The sequence below is a fragment of the Dromiciops gliroides genome, chromosome 2 (assembly GCF_019393635.1).
Source record: "Dromiciops gliroides isolate mDroGli1 chromosome 2, mDroGli1.pri, whole genome shotgun sequence".
NCBI lineage: Eukaryota > Metazoa > Chordata > Mammalia > Microbiotheria > Microbiotheriidae > Dromiciops > Dromiciops gliroides.
In genome coordinates this window covers 476,435,477-476,455,061 of record NC_057862.1, presented here as the reverse complement: position 1 = coordinate 476,455,061, position 19,585 = coordinate 476,435,477, and the positions used below count along the sequence as shown (strand labels likewise).

Below are 19,585 nucleotides of genomic sequence, written 5' to 3'. Positions count from 1 at the left end.
GAGAGACAGAGACAGAGAAAAAAGGTGTAGGGGCAGCTAGGTGGCGCAGTGGATAAAGGACCGGCCCTGGATTCAGGGGTACCTGAGTTCAAATCCCACCTCAGACACTTGACACTTACTAACTGTGTGACCCTGGACAAGTCACTTGACCCCAATTGCCCTGCCAAAAGAAAACAAAAACCAAAAACCAAAACAATACACAGGGAGAAAGGTGTAGTGGACATGGAGGAAGACCTGGTTTGCTGTCCCTCCTCAGACACTCACTATCTGTGCGATCCTGGGAAACTTGCTTAATCTGTTTGCCTTAATTGCCTCATCTGTTAAATGGGGATAATAATAGCATCTTATCTCCTATAGGTTGTGGTAAAGATCAAATTATATATATATATAAAATGTTAGCTGTTATAATGATTGTGGTTTAAACCACAAGGAACCTCAGAGGCCTTTTATTCTCCTCCTCCCCTCATTTTCTCATTTTACAGATAAGGAAACTGAGGTCCAGGGAGGTCAAGTGAGTCAAGCCACAGCTGGTGTTTTGTTTTGTTTTGTTTTTTACCACCATACCATGCTGACTCTCCTTTATATTTAAAAGGAGTTTCTCTTTCTTATTTTAATAGCATCTGGAAAGGTAGCTCCCTCTTCTCTGGTATTCTCCAAGCTTTTCATCTGTCTGAAATAGAAATTAATTAGAAGTTGAACAAACAGTGGCTATTAAATGGTTAATAGTTCTCTGCCTGGCAGAGGAGATGCCTGTGTTCCATTGCAAGGGACCACTCTAGGCTGTCCTCTCCATCTGAGGAGAGGAATACCTGATTTTTAGGCAGTCTTGCCTGTGTGGCAGACATGTGACCGACCAGTCCTTTTCATTCTCATCCCTTTTCCCCTTCCTGTTTTCACCAAAGGCCAGTGATACAGATGCCTCTTTTTTCCCCCACAAGGTGCTTCTGCAACAGACTGAATGGCTCTGATAATTACCTCTCCTCTTCAGCATATGAAGAGATTTTAGGAAAATGTGACTTTCAAGGTGTTTTTTTTTTTCCCAGTCACTCATTTGCATTAAAATTGGATGCTTAAACTCCAATTTTTGTAACATGTGATACATGTAATCTATCTGCTAACTTCAGGCTGCATCTCACTTATAGGTGTTGATCTCTAGAGAATAAAGGCATCTGTTGCCTAGCAAACTGGGAGGTAGGACAAGCTAGTGTGCCGATATCCTGACAGGAGGCTGAGGAGCTTCCTGAGTGCAGTATGGTATGTCTCCAAAATACAATAGGCCAACATTTCTTGAGGTTAATGCTGAGAAGGAAGAATAATAATGATGATATTAGTGATAATAACTTTCTCAAAGCCCAACACATCATTGTGGGGAATTCCAACAAATAAACTGTAGCAGTCACAAAGAATCTCATAGATAAAGCTAGGCACAACATTATCCATAAAAATTTAAGAACAATGTTGAATAGACATGACCAAAACAAGTACTTGTAACCTCCATCTGCTTGGAATCAAAAGTTTTCAAAATATAGAGACCTAGCAGAAGGACTCTGAGCCAAGTGGGGTCAAGATGAGGTGCATAGCATCCCTGTTTGCCCTCCATGCTGCTATAACTGTCAAACATGATTTCAGGTTGCCCATAGAAGATGCATTTATGTCCCAGTACTTTTATTCAATTACAAGAAAACATTTCTTTTATTCACCTGTGTATAGTATACAGGACATTAAATATAAAGAAGCAACAGCATGGTAATTGGTACCAGGGACATTTCTATCTAAACTTCATTCAAAATGATGAGAATGAAATTAATAATAATAATAACATGTATGTTGTTATTTTACAGACAAAACAAACTTAGATTATTTCTTGATGTTTATAAAGATTCAACTTTAGATAAAGTATATATCTCTGCATATATTATATATACATTTATACACTAAATATATATTCTATATACACATATGTCTATACATGTAGATGCATATCTGTGTGTGAATATGTAGTGCATATATATGTGTATATATATCTATATACAAACACATATATAAAACACATGCATACACTTGTGGGCAGTACATGTAATATGTCCAGTTCACAGATGAGGAAACTGAGACTCAGACAATACAGCCAGCATGGAGCAATATGGTTTACTTGGAAAAACAAAGGATTTGGATGCAGAACAACTCAAAGTTAGAAATCTGGTTCTGCCATTTTTTAGCTGTTTGACTTTGGGTAAACCATGTAAACCTCTTTGTGTCCTACAGAGACAACTAGGTGGTGTAGTGGATAGATAGGGGGCTGGGGCTGGAATCAGGAAAAATTGAATACTAATCTGGCTTCAAACACTTACTAGCTTTGTTACTCTGGAAAAGTTACTTCACCATCTGCCACAATCTCCTCATCTATAAAATGGGGATAATCATTGCACCTACCTCATAGGGTTGAAGGGGGAACCAAAAGAAATAATATTTGTAAAGTACTTATCACCATACCTAGCACCCAGTAGGCACTTAATAAATGATTATTTCCTTTTTGCCTTCCCACCTGCCTATGAATCGTGGATCACAAGCTGTGGCAAGTCTTAGAAAGATGGAAAGTTATCAACTATAAACCTTGGCACAGGCTGACCAAGTGTGGAGAGACCTGGCCCTAAAGAGCTGGTCACCAGGTGATCCAACCTTTTCTGGCCATGGCAAAGTATAAAAAAGAAAAATATGCGAAATGGCTATCAGTTCAATGTAGTCACATTCCTCTTTGACAAGTAGTGAGTTGCTTCAGGAGGTAGTGAGTTCTCCAATATCAAAAGTCTTCAGATAGAACTAGATGACTGACTACTTTTTAGGGGATGCTAAAGAAGAGATTCTTATTCATGTATATATTGGACTAGAGAGTAGAACATAGCAGGTACTTAATAAATGCATGTTGATTGACTAATTGATTGATAAACTCTGAAATCACTTCCTATTCTGATACTTTATGTCTCAGAGGCATTTTTATATGTTTGAGGGCAGCTTGTCACTTCGGTAAAATCATCCTCTGACCTTTGAACCAGAGCTGCCTCTTCACTGAGACAGAGAGATGCAGGTTTAAGCAAGAAAAACTAGAGATGTTGGGTTGGGGATGAGGACGGTGACAAAATTCAGTGTCACCCCAGGACGAACTTACTGATTCGACACACAAAAAAAGACCTCTGCTGTGTTTAGAGATGTTATCAGGAGAGGAAGCCTAATGTGGTGGAGAGAACATTGAACTTCAAGGCAAGAGAAACCTGGATTCTAATTCCACTTCTAACATTTACTAACTAGAGGATCATGGGCAGCTTACTTAACCTTTCTCATATGTAAATTGGAGACAATGATAGCTCTTGGACTTGTCTCACAGAAGGGCTGAGATAATGGATGAAAAGATTTTTTACTTAAAGTACTCCAGAAATGTCAGTTGTTATGTGGCTAGCTCCCAAGCTGACTCTCCCTCTAAGGTACTGTTCTGTACATGTTTTTTCACAGAAGTTATGTGTAGCCAGATGTAGCTATATAATTTGGTCAAGAGGGATGCTAGCCATGAAGGCAGAATTTAAGGCTTGGCACCGACATTTGGAAGGAGCCCAGCACCCTATAGTAGTCCAATCAGATTCTTCAAACCTGGAAGTTCTCCAACAGCCCAGAAAACTCCTTCAGCCAGTTTAATTACCTCATAATACTTGCTCCTGTCTGCCAGTCATCAAGGAGATCCCTTGTCAGGGAAGCTGGAATATTTCCCCACTGGCCCAGGCAAGTGATTCTATATTTTTCTGCCACCTAACTCCATTTAAATCTCAGCTAGTTGATTCAACAATAACAAGCACAACTCTGCTCCACCCCAAACAGGAGGGACTCCCATGCACCTACCAGTCCCCAGCAAAAGAAAAAAACCCTAATATCTGATGGATGGTTCTGTTCATATTTGAGGACACTCATCCTCCCTAGGGACTCTCGGTACCACATTAGTGGCTACTCAAGGCTGCTCAAGAATGTCCATGTCTGGGGCAGGTGGGTGGCACAGTGGATTAAGCACTGGCCTTGGATTCAGGAGGACTTGAGTTCAAATCCAGCCTCAGACACTTGACAAAACTAGCTGTGTGACCCTGGGCAAGTCACTTAACCCTCATTTCCCTGCAAAAAAATGTCCATGCCTTCAAATAAGCATTCACATAGCTATGTCTCATACACCAAGTCAATCATTCCTATGGAATATGTGCTCCAGAAAATCAACCAATAGCTCAGTATCCCTAGACAGCAATTGTAGTGAACTTGGTCCCTGTACTGTTGCATTCACAAGTGAATAATAATATAGTGGCCAGAGATATCCTTCCAAAAAGGGTTTACTTCATTCCATAATCAATGAATAAGGGGCAGCTAAGTGGCACAGTGGATAAAGCACCAGCCCTGGATTCAGGAGGACCTGAGTTCAAATCTGGCCTCAGACTTGACACATACTAGCTGTGTGACCCTGGGCAAGTCACTTAACTTTCATTGCCCCACCAAAAACAAAACATAATCAATGAATAAACATTTATTAAGTTCCTACTATGTTCTGTACACTGAGTATACAAAGACGAAAGTGAAGCAGTCCCTACCCTCAGGGAGCTTACATTCTCTCAGAGAAGACAAGTGCCCATATTGAAGCCAACAAAGTCAGATTATTTCTCTAGAAAATCTTCCTGCATTGCCTCCTGTTGATTCTTGACATGGTACCAGGGCCCCTAACTTAACAGTTTTAAGTTCTCTCCTTTTTTGTTATCCTCCAAGTTAGAGTTCATATCACTCCCAATTCAATGACATGTCAGAACCAACACTTCCATTATTGTATCTGGTTGACTGCTTAAACCTTCTACACACCATGGAGGGCAGCTAGGTGGTGTAGTGGATAGAGCACTGATCCTGAAATTGGAAGGACCTGAGTTCAAGTCTCACCTAAGACACTAGCTGTGTGACCCTGGGCAAGTCACTTAACCCCAATTGACTCAAACATCCAGGGCTGTCTGAAGTCATCCTGATGAAGATCTTGCCACTGGATCCAGATGGCTCCAGAGAGTGAGGCTGGTGACTTTGCACAGCCCTTCCTCACTGAAATTCAATTCATTGCAAGTCATGACATCTGTCCTGGACCTTTTTGAGAACAAAGGAAAAATAACAACAATAACAATAACACCATGAAGTTCTGCTAGAGGAACTACATGGTGCAGTGATGGAGCACTGGACCTGGAATTTGGATGTTCAAATCCAGCCTCATATGCTTACAAGTCATCTAACATTAGACAAGTCACTTAACTTTTGTTTGCCTCAGTTTCCTCAACTGTAAAGTAGAGTAAATAATATCCCAGGGTTGTTGTAAGAATCAAATAGGATATTTGTAAAGCACTTACTGCAGTACCTGACACATAGTAGGTGCTTAATAAAGATTTATTTCCCTCCTCCCAGCCATAACAACTTAACTCATCCCTGTGCTGTACAACCAACGATCCCTCTTTAGTAAAATGGTATATCTCACCCTTGCTTTCTTCCTGCATCTCACCTCCCTCTACTCCCATTTGAACATCTCAGTGTCAAGGGCAAGTAATGGCCTGAGAACTTGGGGACAGCCTAGGATTGTAGGGCATAGATTTAGAGAAGGAAGGTATCTGAGAGGTCAACTGGTCCAACTCTCTCATTTTCCAGATGATGAAACTGAGACCCTGAGAGATGAGTTGCCCAAGATCACAGGACTAGAACTTAGCAGAGCCAGGCTATGAATTTAGGATCCCCTGGTTCTGGATTCAAAGCTGTCTTTCCAATGAACAGCATACATTATGCACATCCAGAGAGGTCTACAGAAAGTTAGCCAATAGCCATAGAACCCCTGGGGAGTCAGGGTAATAGAATCATAGGGTACAGATTTCAAGAAATCCTGGAAGTTTCCTAGCCCAGCCCACCCATTTTAGAGATGAGGAAACTGAGTCCAAAGAGATTCAGATGTGCCCACGTACCTGTGTGACACAGGAAGTGGAAGAGCTGGAGTTAGAACCCAAGTCTTCTGACTACAAATCTACCCTTCTTTCTAAGGCAACAAGATAGTCTGGCACAAAGAAGATCAGGATGAAGACTCTCAAGGTTAACAGATAAGTGCCAGGAGATTTCCCCATTGTTTAGACTACATGTCAGTGACTCAGGTCCTCCCTATGGCACCTCATCCTGTTGTTCCATCATCCGCACACAAATGCAAATTTGCACTAATCAGACCCACCCCAAGCCCCAATACTCACAGGCAGAGAGAATTCCTAGGGCTAAAAATCCTCGACCACCAGAGGCTTACTCAGGGGTTACCTCCAGTATTTGCTGGGCTGAGGAGGAGGCAGGCCAGAGGAGAGCCCCTAGAAGTTTGTTCATGCCTCATAATTGTGGGAGGACTTCCTTCTATGACACCCCAATAATAATGATGATAACAGTAATGGTATCAACCGCTAGCATTTATATAGCACTCTGAGGGTTGAAAAGTGCTTTGTATATTTTATGTTCTTTGATCTTCACAACAATCTTCCTATTGTTAACCCCATTTTAAAGATGAAGAAGGTTAAGTGACCTACAGGAACACAGAGCTCACAGGCATCTGGGACAGGGTTCAGGTTCCAGGGGGACGTTTCAAGAGAAAGCAATGGGATTTTCCATGCCCAACAGTCACTGGATGCTAAGAGAGGGGGCTGTGGCATCAAGAAGAATGGGCCGATTGAGAGCATCATGAATAAATAAGCCTGCCTCACTTTAAATCCCCTGGAGGTTATTGAAGACAGGAAGAGCAAAAGCTTAAGGTTGGCTGGCACATGCCAGGGGCTTAAAAATTCCATGGTCCATCAGGTGAATGCCCATATTTGGTTAAATTATGGGCTACTTTATTTCAGAACCTCATAGCTTCCCATTAGGATGATGAGTAACAGGGGATCTGAAGGTGAATATGAACTATATGTCAGCCCAGGAACCAGCCTGTAAAATGAAAGTGATGCCCAGGAATGCCCAGATAGAAGGTGATATGCAAACAGAAGTGGCATTTTTATATTTAGGGTCAGGTCCTTGACCTCTCACTGGGAGATAGCATTGGCCTGGGGATCAGAGAAGTCTTGAATTCAAATCCTACTTCTGGCATACCCGTGTGACCTCAGGCAAGTTGCCTATCCTCATTGGGCCTCAGTTTCCCTATCTGTAAAATGAGGAAGTTGTTCTGGGTAGTCCCTGAGGTCCTTCCAGCTCTCTGGCCCTGAGCTTCTGACTGATCATGTGGAAGTTGCCCTGGCCTAGCAAAAATAAGTGGAGGTTTTCAATGAGGAGATGTTGGATAAGCAGGGGATGAGATGGGATTTGGTTTGGGGGAGGGGGTGTCAGTGGAACAGACAACTTAGCTCTCAGATGTTAATCTGAGGTTTAAAGAAAATAAGCAGATAAAACCGTGTGCCCTATGGAAGAACAATTACACATCTCCCTGCTTGGAATTCAGAGTGGCTTTGGGTCTGCGTGGAATTTATCACAAGGGAGATTATGCTGCTGCTGATTCAGCAAGAACCCCCATGCTAACTCCCCATAAAAAGGCTTTTCTGATCCCTCCTCTGCCTGCCTAACAGAAGCAATGGAGTGAAAGTGATGACTCGGCAGATGCTGCGGGTGCTGAGAGCTAAGAATTGTGAGCTCTACCTGGGAAACCAGCTGCTGCTCATCTCAGCTGACTGCAGGCCCAGTGGTCATTGCACCTACTTCCACTGCCCCAGGCCCCATCTTACAGAGTGTCTTTCAAAGGTGACAGCAGAGCTCTGGGATGCATCCAGTCCTACAATTTATCAGAGCTTCCAGAAGGTGACACTGAATGATGTCGAGGAAAAAAACCCTAATGACAAACCATATGCACAAGAAAGTTTATTGTCCTAGCTAGCTTCTAGGCATGACCAGTCATTCTCTACTCAGCAGTTTTATGGCAACTGAGGCCTTAACCTTTTCTAAGTCATAGCACTAAGTTCTGTGCAGGCTTTATCCAGTTAGTTAACTTTCTGAAATAGCGCTAGGTGCATTTCCTATAAGGTCAGCAGTCCCAGGCTTCCAGAAAGGACAAAAGCTAAAACATGGATGAAATTCCATGAAATTCCATTTCCTTTCTATTCATAAAAAGTCTCCTTGTTATATTGTTCTCTTTCTTTTCCCTTAAACGTGCCATAAACTGTGATAAATGCTTTACACCAATGATTCTCTTCTCTAGTTTCCTAACAGACACATCCCTCATGTCTCCATTTATCTCAGGAAATATAGAGCCAGTCTACATAAAATTAGCCTAAAGGTTAGACCCCTTTATTGCTCTTCAATTTGAATTTGAATCCAACTTCAGACACTTACTATTTAACTCCAGGAGAGATACTAATCTGAGCCTCATTTTCCTCATCTGTAAAATGGATATAATAACTTCTTCCTTACAGGGTTGTTGTGAGAGTCAAATGAAATACTGCATGGAAAGCACATTGTAAACCTTAAAGTGATCTATGAATGCGAGTTCTCCTCTTCCTCCTCTTCCTCCTCCCCACCACCATCATCATCATTATACATTTTAAATAGAGCATGCTCCAAAGGAGCAGAAACATAATTGAACAGGGGGAAGAAGGTGACCCTGGTAGTAGCAGGATGGTTAATCAATACATCTAAAGTGAATATATTAGCAAATTCAATAAATTCTAGTGGTGCCCCACTGACCAAACCCAAGATAAAATGCAGACTCTTCTCTTTAGCTTGTGAAGTCCTTCACAACCTGAAAGATCTTATTGGATATTATTCTCTGTCCCAACATTGTGATTCAGCCAAACTGGTCTTTTCTCTCTCTTTCACACATGTTGTTCCTTTTCCTGTCTCCATACCTTTCCATCGTGTCTTAAACACATTGTCTCTTCACTTCTATCTCGTGGAAATACTCTCTTCCTTTGAGTCACAGCTCAGGAATTAATTTCTACATGAAGTCTTTCCTGATCCCTCACAAATGCTAGTGCCCTCCTCAAACTTTCTTGCATTAATTACTTTATGTTTATTTCCTTTATATTTATTTTGTATATACTTATATGCAATACATATATACACATATGTCCTTACTGTGTATGTGTATATACATATATGTATGTGTGTAAATACACAGAGAATATTATATTCATATGCAAGCATCTACTTATTGTCTCTCCTGTTAAAATGTAAACTCCCCAAATCCTTGCAACTAGGGATTGTTTTATTTATTATATTTATATTCCCAGCCTTCTAACGTAGTGCCTGGGACATAGTAGGAAACTAATAGGTGCTTGTTGGAGGATTGATTGTATCAGTAAGCTAGCGCTCATTAATCACTTCTTATGTTACAGGCAGTGTGCTGGGGTTACAAAGACAAAATGAAATAGTCTCTGACCTAATGGACGTTACATTCTTTTTAGGGAGACCACATGTACATGTATAAGCGTATTCACAATGCATTTCCACCTTTCTACCCTAACCATAACTAAATAGCACTTTCTTGGGGAAGAAGTATTGATGGAAATACAGATAGTAGCATCATGCCAGCCTTATAAGAGTAATACAATTAGAATACTCATCCCATTTTTGTATAGGCCAACAAGTGTGTAAATGTCCGTTTCCTTCCCATCTGTCCTCACTCATTCATTCTGCAGCAAATATTAAATTTAGTCCCTACAACATAAAAAGTCCTGTGCTGTAGGAGATAAAATTATGTACAAGATGCAATTTCTACCTTGAAATACTTGCAGTGAGACAAGCACACAGACAACCACAACTGAAGAGAGTAACATAAAAAGTAGCATGAGTTATACAAACATTTATTCAGAAGATGGAGAGATCACTATTAGCTAATCAGGAAAGGTTGGAATTTTCATTAAGCCCAAGCAAAGGAGGCCTAGCAGATATGGTATAAAATACACATTCAAATATATTTATATATGGATAGATAGCTATAGATATATGTGTATTGTGAATGTATATGTACACACATATTATGGTATACAATGTATCATTAAATACATCTTATATAAATACATAGACATATATTTCATATATTTATATGTAAATACATATATGTTTTAATTAGATGGCTGGAGATAGAGAGATAAATAGTTGAGGAGTGCCTCAATAATTCACAGGAGAAAATAAAAACAAATAGCATGTAGGGAAAAAAACTGATGGCCTCACTTGTCTGTATACCAATGTACAGAATTTGATCAAGAAGCAAAGACAACTTGAAATTTTAATGTAAGGGTGTAAATACAACCTCATAGGCATCACCATAACTCAGTGAGATGGAACTTATACCTGGGAAATTATAATGGAAGCTAAATCTTTTTTTTTCAAAAGAAATAGATAGGATAGAAAGGACAGAAAAGCAGCACGGTGTGTCAAGTACCTATATACCTGAAAATCCATGAATGGGAGCTTAAAAGCAAGAAAGACCATTTGGGTGAGAATAAAAATAGAAATATGAGTGAAAGCTATTAGAAGGCAAGGCCTGTGTAAACCTCTGGCCATGGTGCTGATGTTGCCAAGCTCTCAGCTGTTCTAAGGATCTAATCATGTGAAAGGGGAGATTAGATATCTGTAGAAATTACTACATTAATTACACCTGAACACCGAAGGAAAACAATAAGTAGGTGCAACTATTACTAATGGTAAAGTATATGGAAGAATGAGTAGAGTGTATGGGAAGGTGGTAGACATAAAAAAGCAGCTAGGGACCCCTTAAACCTTTGCTGAGGTTTATCAGAGTTTTGCAGTCCTGACTCCACTAACTGAAAACTAGTTCCTAATGTTCTAAGGAGCTTCATTCCCAGTATCTTGTGATTCCCTGCTTCATTCCCCTAGTTGTGAGGCCTGTATTTCAGCTGGAACTGCTCACTGGACACTCTTTGCATACCTTTCCTGTACTTGGGAGATGGGATTAACCCAGGAAGTCTGTGATGATTTTGGTGGACTTTGGAGGAAAATTTGGCTTATAAGCCTTTTGATTCAATCGAACAAAGATTTAAAAACGCAAACTATATGCAACATATTGTGATAGCAACTGAGTATGCAAAGCCGGTTACAATACAGGCCTGGTTTTCAAGAATTTTACATTCTCATAAAGGGAAAGATGTATACACTAATAACTGTAACACCAATAACAAGTATTAAGTGCCTACTGTGTGCTAGGCACTGTATTACATAATGGGAATATAAATACAAAGAATAAAATAATTCCTAGTCACAAAGAGCTTATGCTCTAAGATGGAGGCAACAAATACATATGTAACTAGATACAGAATAAATATAAGAGAATAGATTTTTAAAATAGTTAACTACAAGATTTCTTAAACCAGATGGGGGATCAGGAAAGGATTCATTTAAAATAGCAGTTCTTAATCTGAGGTCTGTGAACTTGTATGCATGTGTGTGATTCAAGAAACAGTGAAATGAATGAAAAGAAGAAAGGTACAGACCAAGTGCTATGAGTCAGTTTGATGAAGGAGGTGAGAGATTATACTCCCTTGGGCAAGGGGGCATAGAACAATTCAGGACCCTGAGATGGGCTTTGAAGAAAGAGAAGAACTTTAACAAATAAAGATGGTAAGAGGGGGAATCTGCAGAAACACATGGGGGAAACAGATATAGACTTGCCCACATGGGCCCAGTGTTTAATTCATGGAAAATGTACCACATCCCCCTATGCGATTCTCTAGGCATTGTAATTCTAGAACCTACTTTGTATTTAGCTTATTTATTTATTTTATAAGTGCATGTAATTTTTTAAATATAGATATATAGATATGTATATATATATAAATAAAGTATGTAAAATAAATAAGAATCAATACATATTTAAATGTATATACATTATAATATACACATGTATATAAATGCATAGATATGTGTACATAAATGTGTATAACATAGGTACATATGCTTGTATATTGTATTTACTTTATATTTATTTATTTATATATTTATATTTAACTTATTTCACTTTGTATATTTGCTTTATATTTATATGTATCTGTACTTATAAGCATAGACCCATACTTATAAAGTAAATAAATGCAGATAAATAAAATAAATATAAGATAGGTTCTAGAATTATAATGCCTAGTGTGAGGGCCAAAATTTGATATACAGAGTGTTATTTGGGTGACTTTCCTTAATATTGGGGTCCCAGAAATATGAGGGACCTTTTAGGTTCTCCCTCTGCTCTGAACTGCCCTTTTTAGATATTTCTCCCAGGCCAATAAGAAAGGAGCCTCTAAGTTTTAGTTCACAAAAGGATCAGATTTTATTACTTGGGAATTAATTAAACAACAAAGGTAAAACTAATTAAAAATCAAAGATAAGGAAATAGGAAAATAGAAATACAGATAAATATTCTTAACTCTAAGCTTAACCTATTCACTGCCCAGACTATTCCCAATTAAGCTAGTTCAAAGGAATTTAGGGTTTTCCATAATTAGCTCACCAAACCTGAAAGTCTACAGTTGCTCGTGCCACCAGAAGAGCTAACATGCCACCACAAGGGGAGTCGCCACACAGAGAGCAAACACGCCACCAACACAAGGGCCAAAACTGAAAAGACCAAGTTCCAGAAGATGCCTAGCATTCCGGAAGCAGCCTGCCTCCCTTCAAGGAGCGTTCAATCTCTCCTCCCCCGAAAGGGGAAGTCCTTCAAAAGCTGTCTATGGAGAGTTCTCCTTCTGACCTCAGTAGCATAGATAACCTCAGGGTGAGCCAGGTGTGGCCCCTCCCAAATGATTCAACTAAAACTGCAATATTAATCTTTACCACAAATAATTTTTACCACACTAGACAATAAAAATCTTGCATCTTCCATATAGCATGTTGTGGCACGTTGTCCATGAACTGCCCTCCAGGCCCATGGGGGCAGTCTATATCTGCTTATCTTGTGTGTTTCTGTAGAGATTTTCTCATAACCTCAACTACTAGTATCTCATAGGCTAAAAAACTCCATTATCATGATCTCTCACGCCACATGGGCAAGCTCATCTAACCCCCATGCACTTCTGCCTCAAGGTAACTAATTCTAGTTCCTGGGGAGGATCCCTGGCATATATAGCAACTGGAACACAGTACTATTCTACTGCACCCTGGTCTGTCCTGTGAATAGAGAAAAGTAGAAAAGAAACCCCAAAGAGCCCATTAATGTCTTTTATATGCTTACCTCTAGGGGTAGCTCCCATGACAAGAGGCAATCCTCTGGAATCGCAGCCAACCAACAAACCAACCATCCTGCGGACATCCTCAGTTACCAGAAACCTGTCAAGAATTGTCTTGTGTTCTTAACAGGATCCAGTGTAATTGCCCATAACCATAAGGGGAAAAATGTGGTGAAATCAATGATGGGGGACTTCTCTCCCCAGTCCCCATCACCACTTTCCAAATGGAAGTGCATACCATCATAAATACCATGTGAGCCTGGCAGGGAAGGACCCTGTCCTCAGGGCAGCAAGTCGAGTAGAACTCTCAGGTGGTCCAGGGGAAAGGGCAGGCCTTCTAGTTCTGGGAGTCACTGCTTTACTCATTCCATTAAGCAAGATTCTCAAAGATAGCCACACTTGCCTGTGGCAGAAAGGTAGAAGCTGAAAGATTCATATCCCTGCCAACTTGGCCACAGCTGGCTTTGCTAATTAAACCTTGCCAGCCTCTCCAGAGTCTCTTTGAGCAGCAGCCAGCCAGGAAGAATATGCGGCTGGGTACACAAGTGTCAGGTGGGAAGTCCCCTGGACAAAAGCTTCGGGGTTTCAAGTCCCTGCTACGATCGTTAAGCTGCCAAATCCTGATTCCCTCCTAGACCATGATCAAGGTGACTCTCAAAATGGCCTGGAAGCACCAAGCAGGGGAGCAGGCTTCAACAGAAAGACTGTGGTGACCATATGGCCCAGATTTTCCAGGACAGTCTGGATTTCCAATCATCTGTCCCTCTGTCCTCATAAACCATCAAAGAGTCCCAGGCATTCCAATAATTCAACAAAGAATAACTGCCTGAATCAAGTCGATAATCGTTACAATAAAAATATACATAAGCCACAAAAGATGGAGAATTATAGACTGAAGAAGCAGAGGGATAATTTCACAAACATTTGAACTTATTATCCTGCCTTATATTCATCTTTAGCCACAACTATTCTGTGTGTCAGGGCCATATGTGATACAGTGCTGGTAACAATCAGCCACATTCAATTACTGTAAGCCACCCATGAATCAACAAGTATTAAGTGCCTACTGTGTGCCAGGCACTGTATTACATAATGGGAATATAAATACAAAGAATAAAATAATTCCTAGTCACAAAGAGCTTATGTTCTAAGATGAAGGCAACAAATACATATGTAACTGGATGCAGAATAAATATAAGAGAATAGATTTTTAAAATAGTTAACTACAAGATTGCTTAAGAGGCAGGGTATTACCAGATGGGGGATCAGGAAAGGATTCATTTAAAATAGCAGTTCTTAATCTGAGGTCTGTGAACTTCTATGCATGTGTGTGTTTAAAATTTAATTTTAGTGTATTTCAGTATAATTAGTTTCTTTTATAATTTGATGCATTTTATTTTATGCATTTAAAAGTATTATTCTGAGGCTGTAGGTTATACCAAACTGCCAAAGGAGTTCATGGCTCCTTATTTGCATTGAACTGCATTTTGAATGAAGGGAAGAGGGAAGGATTTTGTGTGGTGTGGAGGGAGTACATTCACAGAGACAAGACATGGGGTGTCACTTGTGAGGGACGCTGAATAAGTCAGGATATCAAAGTGCAGGAGAGGGATTAATGTACAAGGAGATTGGAAAGATGGGTTGGGCCCAGGTTGTAAAAGGTTTTAAGAGCTAAACAGAGGATTTTGTATTTTATACAAAAGACAATAGGAAGGCAGTGGCATTTACTGAACAAGGGAGTAATGTGGTCAAATCTACTCCTGTGGTTGCTATGAGAATAGAAAGAAGGGGTCAAAGAGTAAAGATATGAAGGTAGAAGCAAGATTTTAGCAGGTGATAGGGTATGTGGGTGCATGAGTATAATGATTCCTGGATAATGCTTAAGTTATAGGCTTGGGAAACTGGAAGAATGGTAAGACCTTCAACATAAATAGGGAAGTTTTGAAGAAGATGGGGTTTGAGGGGAGAGGCAATGAGTTCTATTTTAGATACATTTAGTTTGAGATGTCCAGGACATTCAGTTTGAAATGTCAAGTAGGTAATTGGTGGTGTGAGATTGAAGTTCAAGAGAAAGACTAATCTAAAGATCTGTAAGTCATCTGAATAGAGATGACAGTTATACCCAGGGGAAATGATGAGGTCACCAAGAAAGTGCAGAGAGAGGAGAGGAGGGCCTAGGACAGAGACAGATACCCCCAATCATGAACCATGATGCGATTAACAAGTCAGCAAAGGAGATTGAAAAGGTCTGATTAGATAGGTAGGAGAACCCAGAGAAAATAGGGGCACAATAACACAAAGAGACAATAGCAAGGAGAAGAGGGAGGTCAATAAATAAGTGAGTAAGCATTTATTAAGAATTTAACTGTGTTCCAAGAACACTGAAGATAAAACTTAAAAAGTAAAGGCAGTCCCTGCCCTCAGGAAACTTACATTTTTAGTTATATAAGACAACAAAGGTAAGAGAGTAGTGGCCTGGAACAATCTGGTCTGGGAAATGATATAGGGATGGTTAGTGTGGTTTTGCATGGCAGTCATAGTTCAAATCCAGCCTCAGTCACTTTACTAGCTGCATGACTCTGCTGGGTGAGTCACTTAACCTCTGTCTGCCTCAGTTTCCTCAACTTTAAAATATGTAAATGTATTTTTAAAACTGAGGATTGTTGTAAGGATCAAAGGAGATAATATTTGTGAAGTATGTAGCGCAGTGTCTGAAACATAATAGGACCTTAATGAAAGCTTGTTTCTTTCCTATGTGGCCAAGGGTGAGTCATTTAACTTTTCTGAGCCTAGCTTCCCCATCCATAAAATGGAGTTTATACTTGTAGTACCTCCCTTACAGGGTTGTTATGAGGATCAGCTCAGATAATTCACGTGAAGTACTTTACAAACCTTTTAGTCCTACATAAATGTCAGCCATTGCTATTATGGTTGATTCACAATATACACGAATAAGCAGAAGGACCCCTCCATAGGAATCATGACTAACTAAGATCCTCTTCCTTTATCACTCTTAGTTCTGGAGAACACAGAATAAAAAGGGGATCATGACTTTCTTGCAGAACTTTCCTTCCGGGTGTGGATGTGTGGAGGCAACCTGGAAATCCTCCCCTGTAGCCGGGTGGGGCATGTGTTCCGGAAGAAGCATCCCTATACTTTTCCAGAAGGCAACCTTAACACCTATATAAAGTAAGTTCTCTTCTTGAGGGGACACTTCACGGGAAGGGAACAAAAGGTCGTCTGTTTGACTCAACACAGTGCTTGACCCACAGTAGGCACTTAATAACTGCTTGTTCATTAATTGATTGACTACAGACTTCCCACAGATTTGCTTATACATGACAGTCTCCCAGGTTGAACATGAACAAGAGTGTGATGGCTGAACTGACTGGTCAGTCTCTGCATCTGTGCATGTGAGGGAAGGAAGCCATTATTTTGGAGGCTGAGAATAGAAGTAAACATGATATAGTGGAAAGCACATTGGAACCTTCAACTCTATGGTTCTTGGGTCACCAGTTAGGAAAATGAGAGAATTACACTAGATGACATAAGATTTTTTCCAGCTCATAAAAAATTCTGGAATTTCTATTTGTTTTTCTGGGTTTTGAGAAGAGGCCCTGACTTGAGCCTTAAATGATTACGTGTCACTGAATAGTCTCCTCACTGTATCTCTTTCTCTGGTGAGTGGCTAGGCCAGCTGTAATTTTTGTACTGTGGCATTTGGGAAGGCTCCATGTTCCTATCTTTGGATAATATCCTGGAGTGAGCTGTTCAAATGAAAGGCATCAAAAATAGGGATGAACATCTGAGAACAAGAGCCCTAATACCTGTTGGAACACTTGTTCCCCAAAGTGAGTCACTTTTTTTCCTCCATTGGGAAAAAAAACTGTGGAAAGAACAGAGAAATCAACAGCCACAAGTAGGATGATTTCTCCATTCTACATACTTTAAAAGTTGCCATTATTCCTTTTCTGCCTTTCCCCTGACATTCTTTTTTCTTTCCTCCATGGGAACATTCTCTATCATTGTTCTAGTTCTTTCCTCACATTGTTTTCTAGTCTCTCTCCTTCTACTTTCTCACCCCCCCCCTACTTCTCTCCTGTCCATTGGGTTAAGGTTAGAGCTAGGATTCAGGTTTACTTCTGAGTGCACTTCTTGCTGTGTTCTTCTACATTTGGTCATTACACTTTGGCCCTCACTTTTTACTCTTTTATATCCACAAAAGATGGGGAATGTAAAGTGATGTGATTGTGGGAGTGACAGGACTGTTATACTATAGAAGAAGCCAGCTTTTAAGAATTAGAAAAACAAATTGGAACAATATTGAAAATACAGAAGAATGAGAGACAGAGAAAAAGAGATACAGAAAGTGAGGAGAGAAAGAGAGGGAGAGAGAGAGAGAGGAAGAGAAGGGAGGGAGGAGAGGAGGAAGAAGCACATACAGAAGGAATGAAAGGGAAAAATGAGGGAAACTATTCAATGAATAGATGAAGCATTTATTAAGTACTTTCTATGTGCAAAACACTGTGTTGAGCACTGAAGGTACAAATAAAAATTAAGATAGTCCCTGATTTCCATTCATTCATATACCTATTAAGAAAAAAGTTACTTATTATTTTTTTTAGCCCGAGCTTTTTGAGCAAAATTATTGCAATCACATCACTATTTCAGAATCCTTTCCCTGAATCCACCCAGTGAACTACCCCTTGTGACAATAAATAAAAAGGAAAGAGGGGAAAAGACAGTTTAGAAAACTAAGCAACAAATTAACAGAGTGTGACAGTATATAGAATACTTCACACACACACACACACACACACACACAATCCCTCTGCCTCTGCAAAAAAGGGAGGAAAGTACATCTGGAGAGGGTTATTTTAAACCATTCATATCTTATGTTCATATGGGAAATAATCTCAGGACTCCAAGCTTTCTGTTTTGAGTTGGGTGGGGTCTAGTACCTATACAGCGTGAAGACGAGAAGCAGCAGAACAAGCAACACTCACCTGTTGTTCGGCATCTGAGCCTCTTCTCAGCCGGAAACGTCCATGATCCCTTGAGTACCCCACTGTGGTGCAGTGCAAAGGACATTGGATTGGGTATGAGCAGAACTGGGTTTAGACCCTGGCTCAAGGTTACTAGTGTGAAATTTTGAACAAGCTACTTGTCCTTTTTTGGGGGGGAGTGGGGGGAAGAAGGTTAGTTTCCCCCTCCATAGAATGAGGAGATAGGATGAGTTGATCTCTAAGGTCTTTTTTTTTTCCCCTAAGGTCTTTTAAAAAAATTCTATGACCCCTCCTTGATGCCCTGGCCCCTCCCTCTATTTTTCCAGGAATACCAAGCGTACAGCGGAGGTATGGATGGATGAGTACAAGCATTACTTTTATGCTGCCAGACCTGTGGCCCAGGGGCGACCTTTTGGAAAGTAAGTCACCTTCGGGTGGTGGATGAGAAGGAGTCTCAGTCTACCTACCTTCAGGGCTTCCAAAGTCTTGTCCTATGATTGTTTCCACAGGTCATGGTCCTATTCCCAGCTCCCACCCCCCAATTAGAAAATAAGCTCCTCTAGGATGAGGGCTTTGTCTTGGATCTCTCCAGTGCTGGGCACACAGGTGCTCAGGTATACTTCTTTGGGGGGGGGGGCAATGAGGGTTAAATGACTTAGCCAAGGTCACACAGCTAGTAAGTGTGAAGTGTCTGAGGCTGGATTATGAACTCAGGCCCTCCTGAGTCTAGGGCCAGTGCTTTATCCACTGCACCTCCTAGCTGCCCCTCAGGTATACTTCTTAATCAATTCTTTATTAGGTCAACCCAGGCCCCAGAAAAGGGAAGTGGAACCCAATGACAACTCTTATCTTTCTAAAGTTAAGAAGTATCCCTAAGAGATGGCTTCTTTCCATTTGTTTGTCGATAGACCACAAGTCCATCTAAGTCCATGCCAATTCCTTCCTCCTCCACTCTGACCTCCTTTACTTAAATTTGTTTTCTCCACATAAGGACTAGGTTGCCAGAGCTGCCCTCTTCCCTTGAGCCTGCCCTGCAGTTGTAGTTTCCCTTCCTTCAATTCAGATTCAAACTTAAAAGCAGTTCTTTCTTAGCCAGTGTTTTAAAGCTAAGTTCATAGGGGGAAATTTTCGTTTGTTGTAAAGAGGGATTGGGAGAATGAGAGAAAACTGATAAAATATCTTGGTTGAGGATAATTCATTCTTAGCAAAATTAGTCAATGACTCAGCTGCTAGGAATCTGGGGAGTAATGGGGATGTTGTGCCAAAATTACTGTGTTTGTAAAACAGTGTGACCTGAAGAAAAGAGAGTGGTTTAAAATTCAGAAAACTGAGGCCTAACGTTGCCCCTAAATT

The 19,585-nt window shown here is 40.4% G+C and overlaps 1 protein-coding gene across 1 annotated transcript in view; it reads left to right on the top strand.

The window, feature by feature from the left end:
• The window catches only part of GALNT14 (polypeptide N-acetylgalactosaminyltransferase 14), a 339,215-nt gene that overhangs the window by 291,006 nt on the left and 28,624 nt on the right, over positions 1-19,585 (top strand). Inside the window, 2 exon segments of the mRNA XM_043985329.1 lie at positions 16,289-16,415; positions 18,559-18,651. Coding sequence (XP_043841264.1) covers positions 16,289-16,415; positions 18,559-18,651 — 220 coding nt within the window.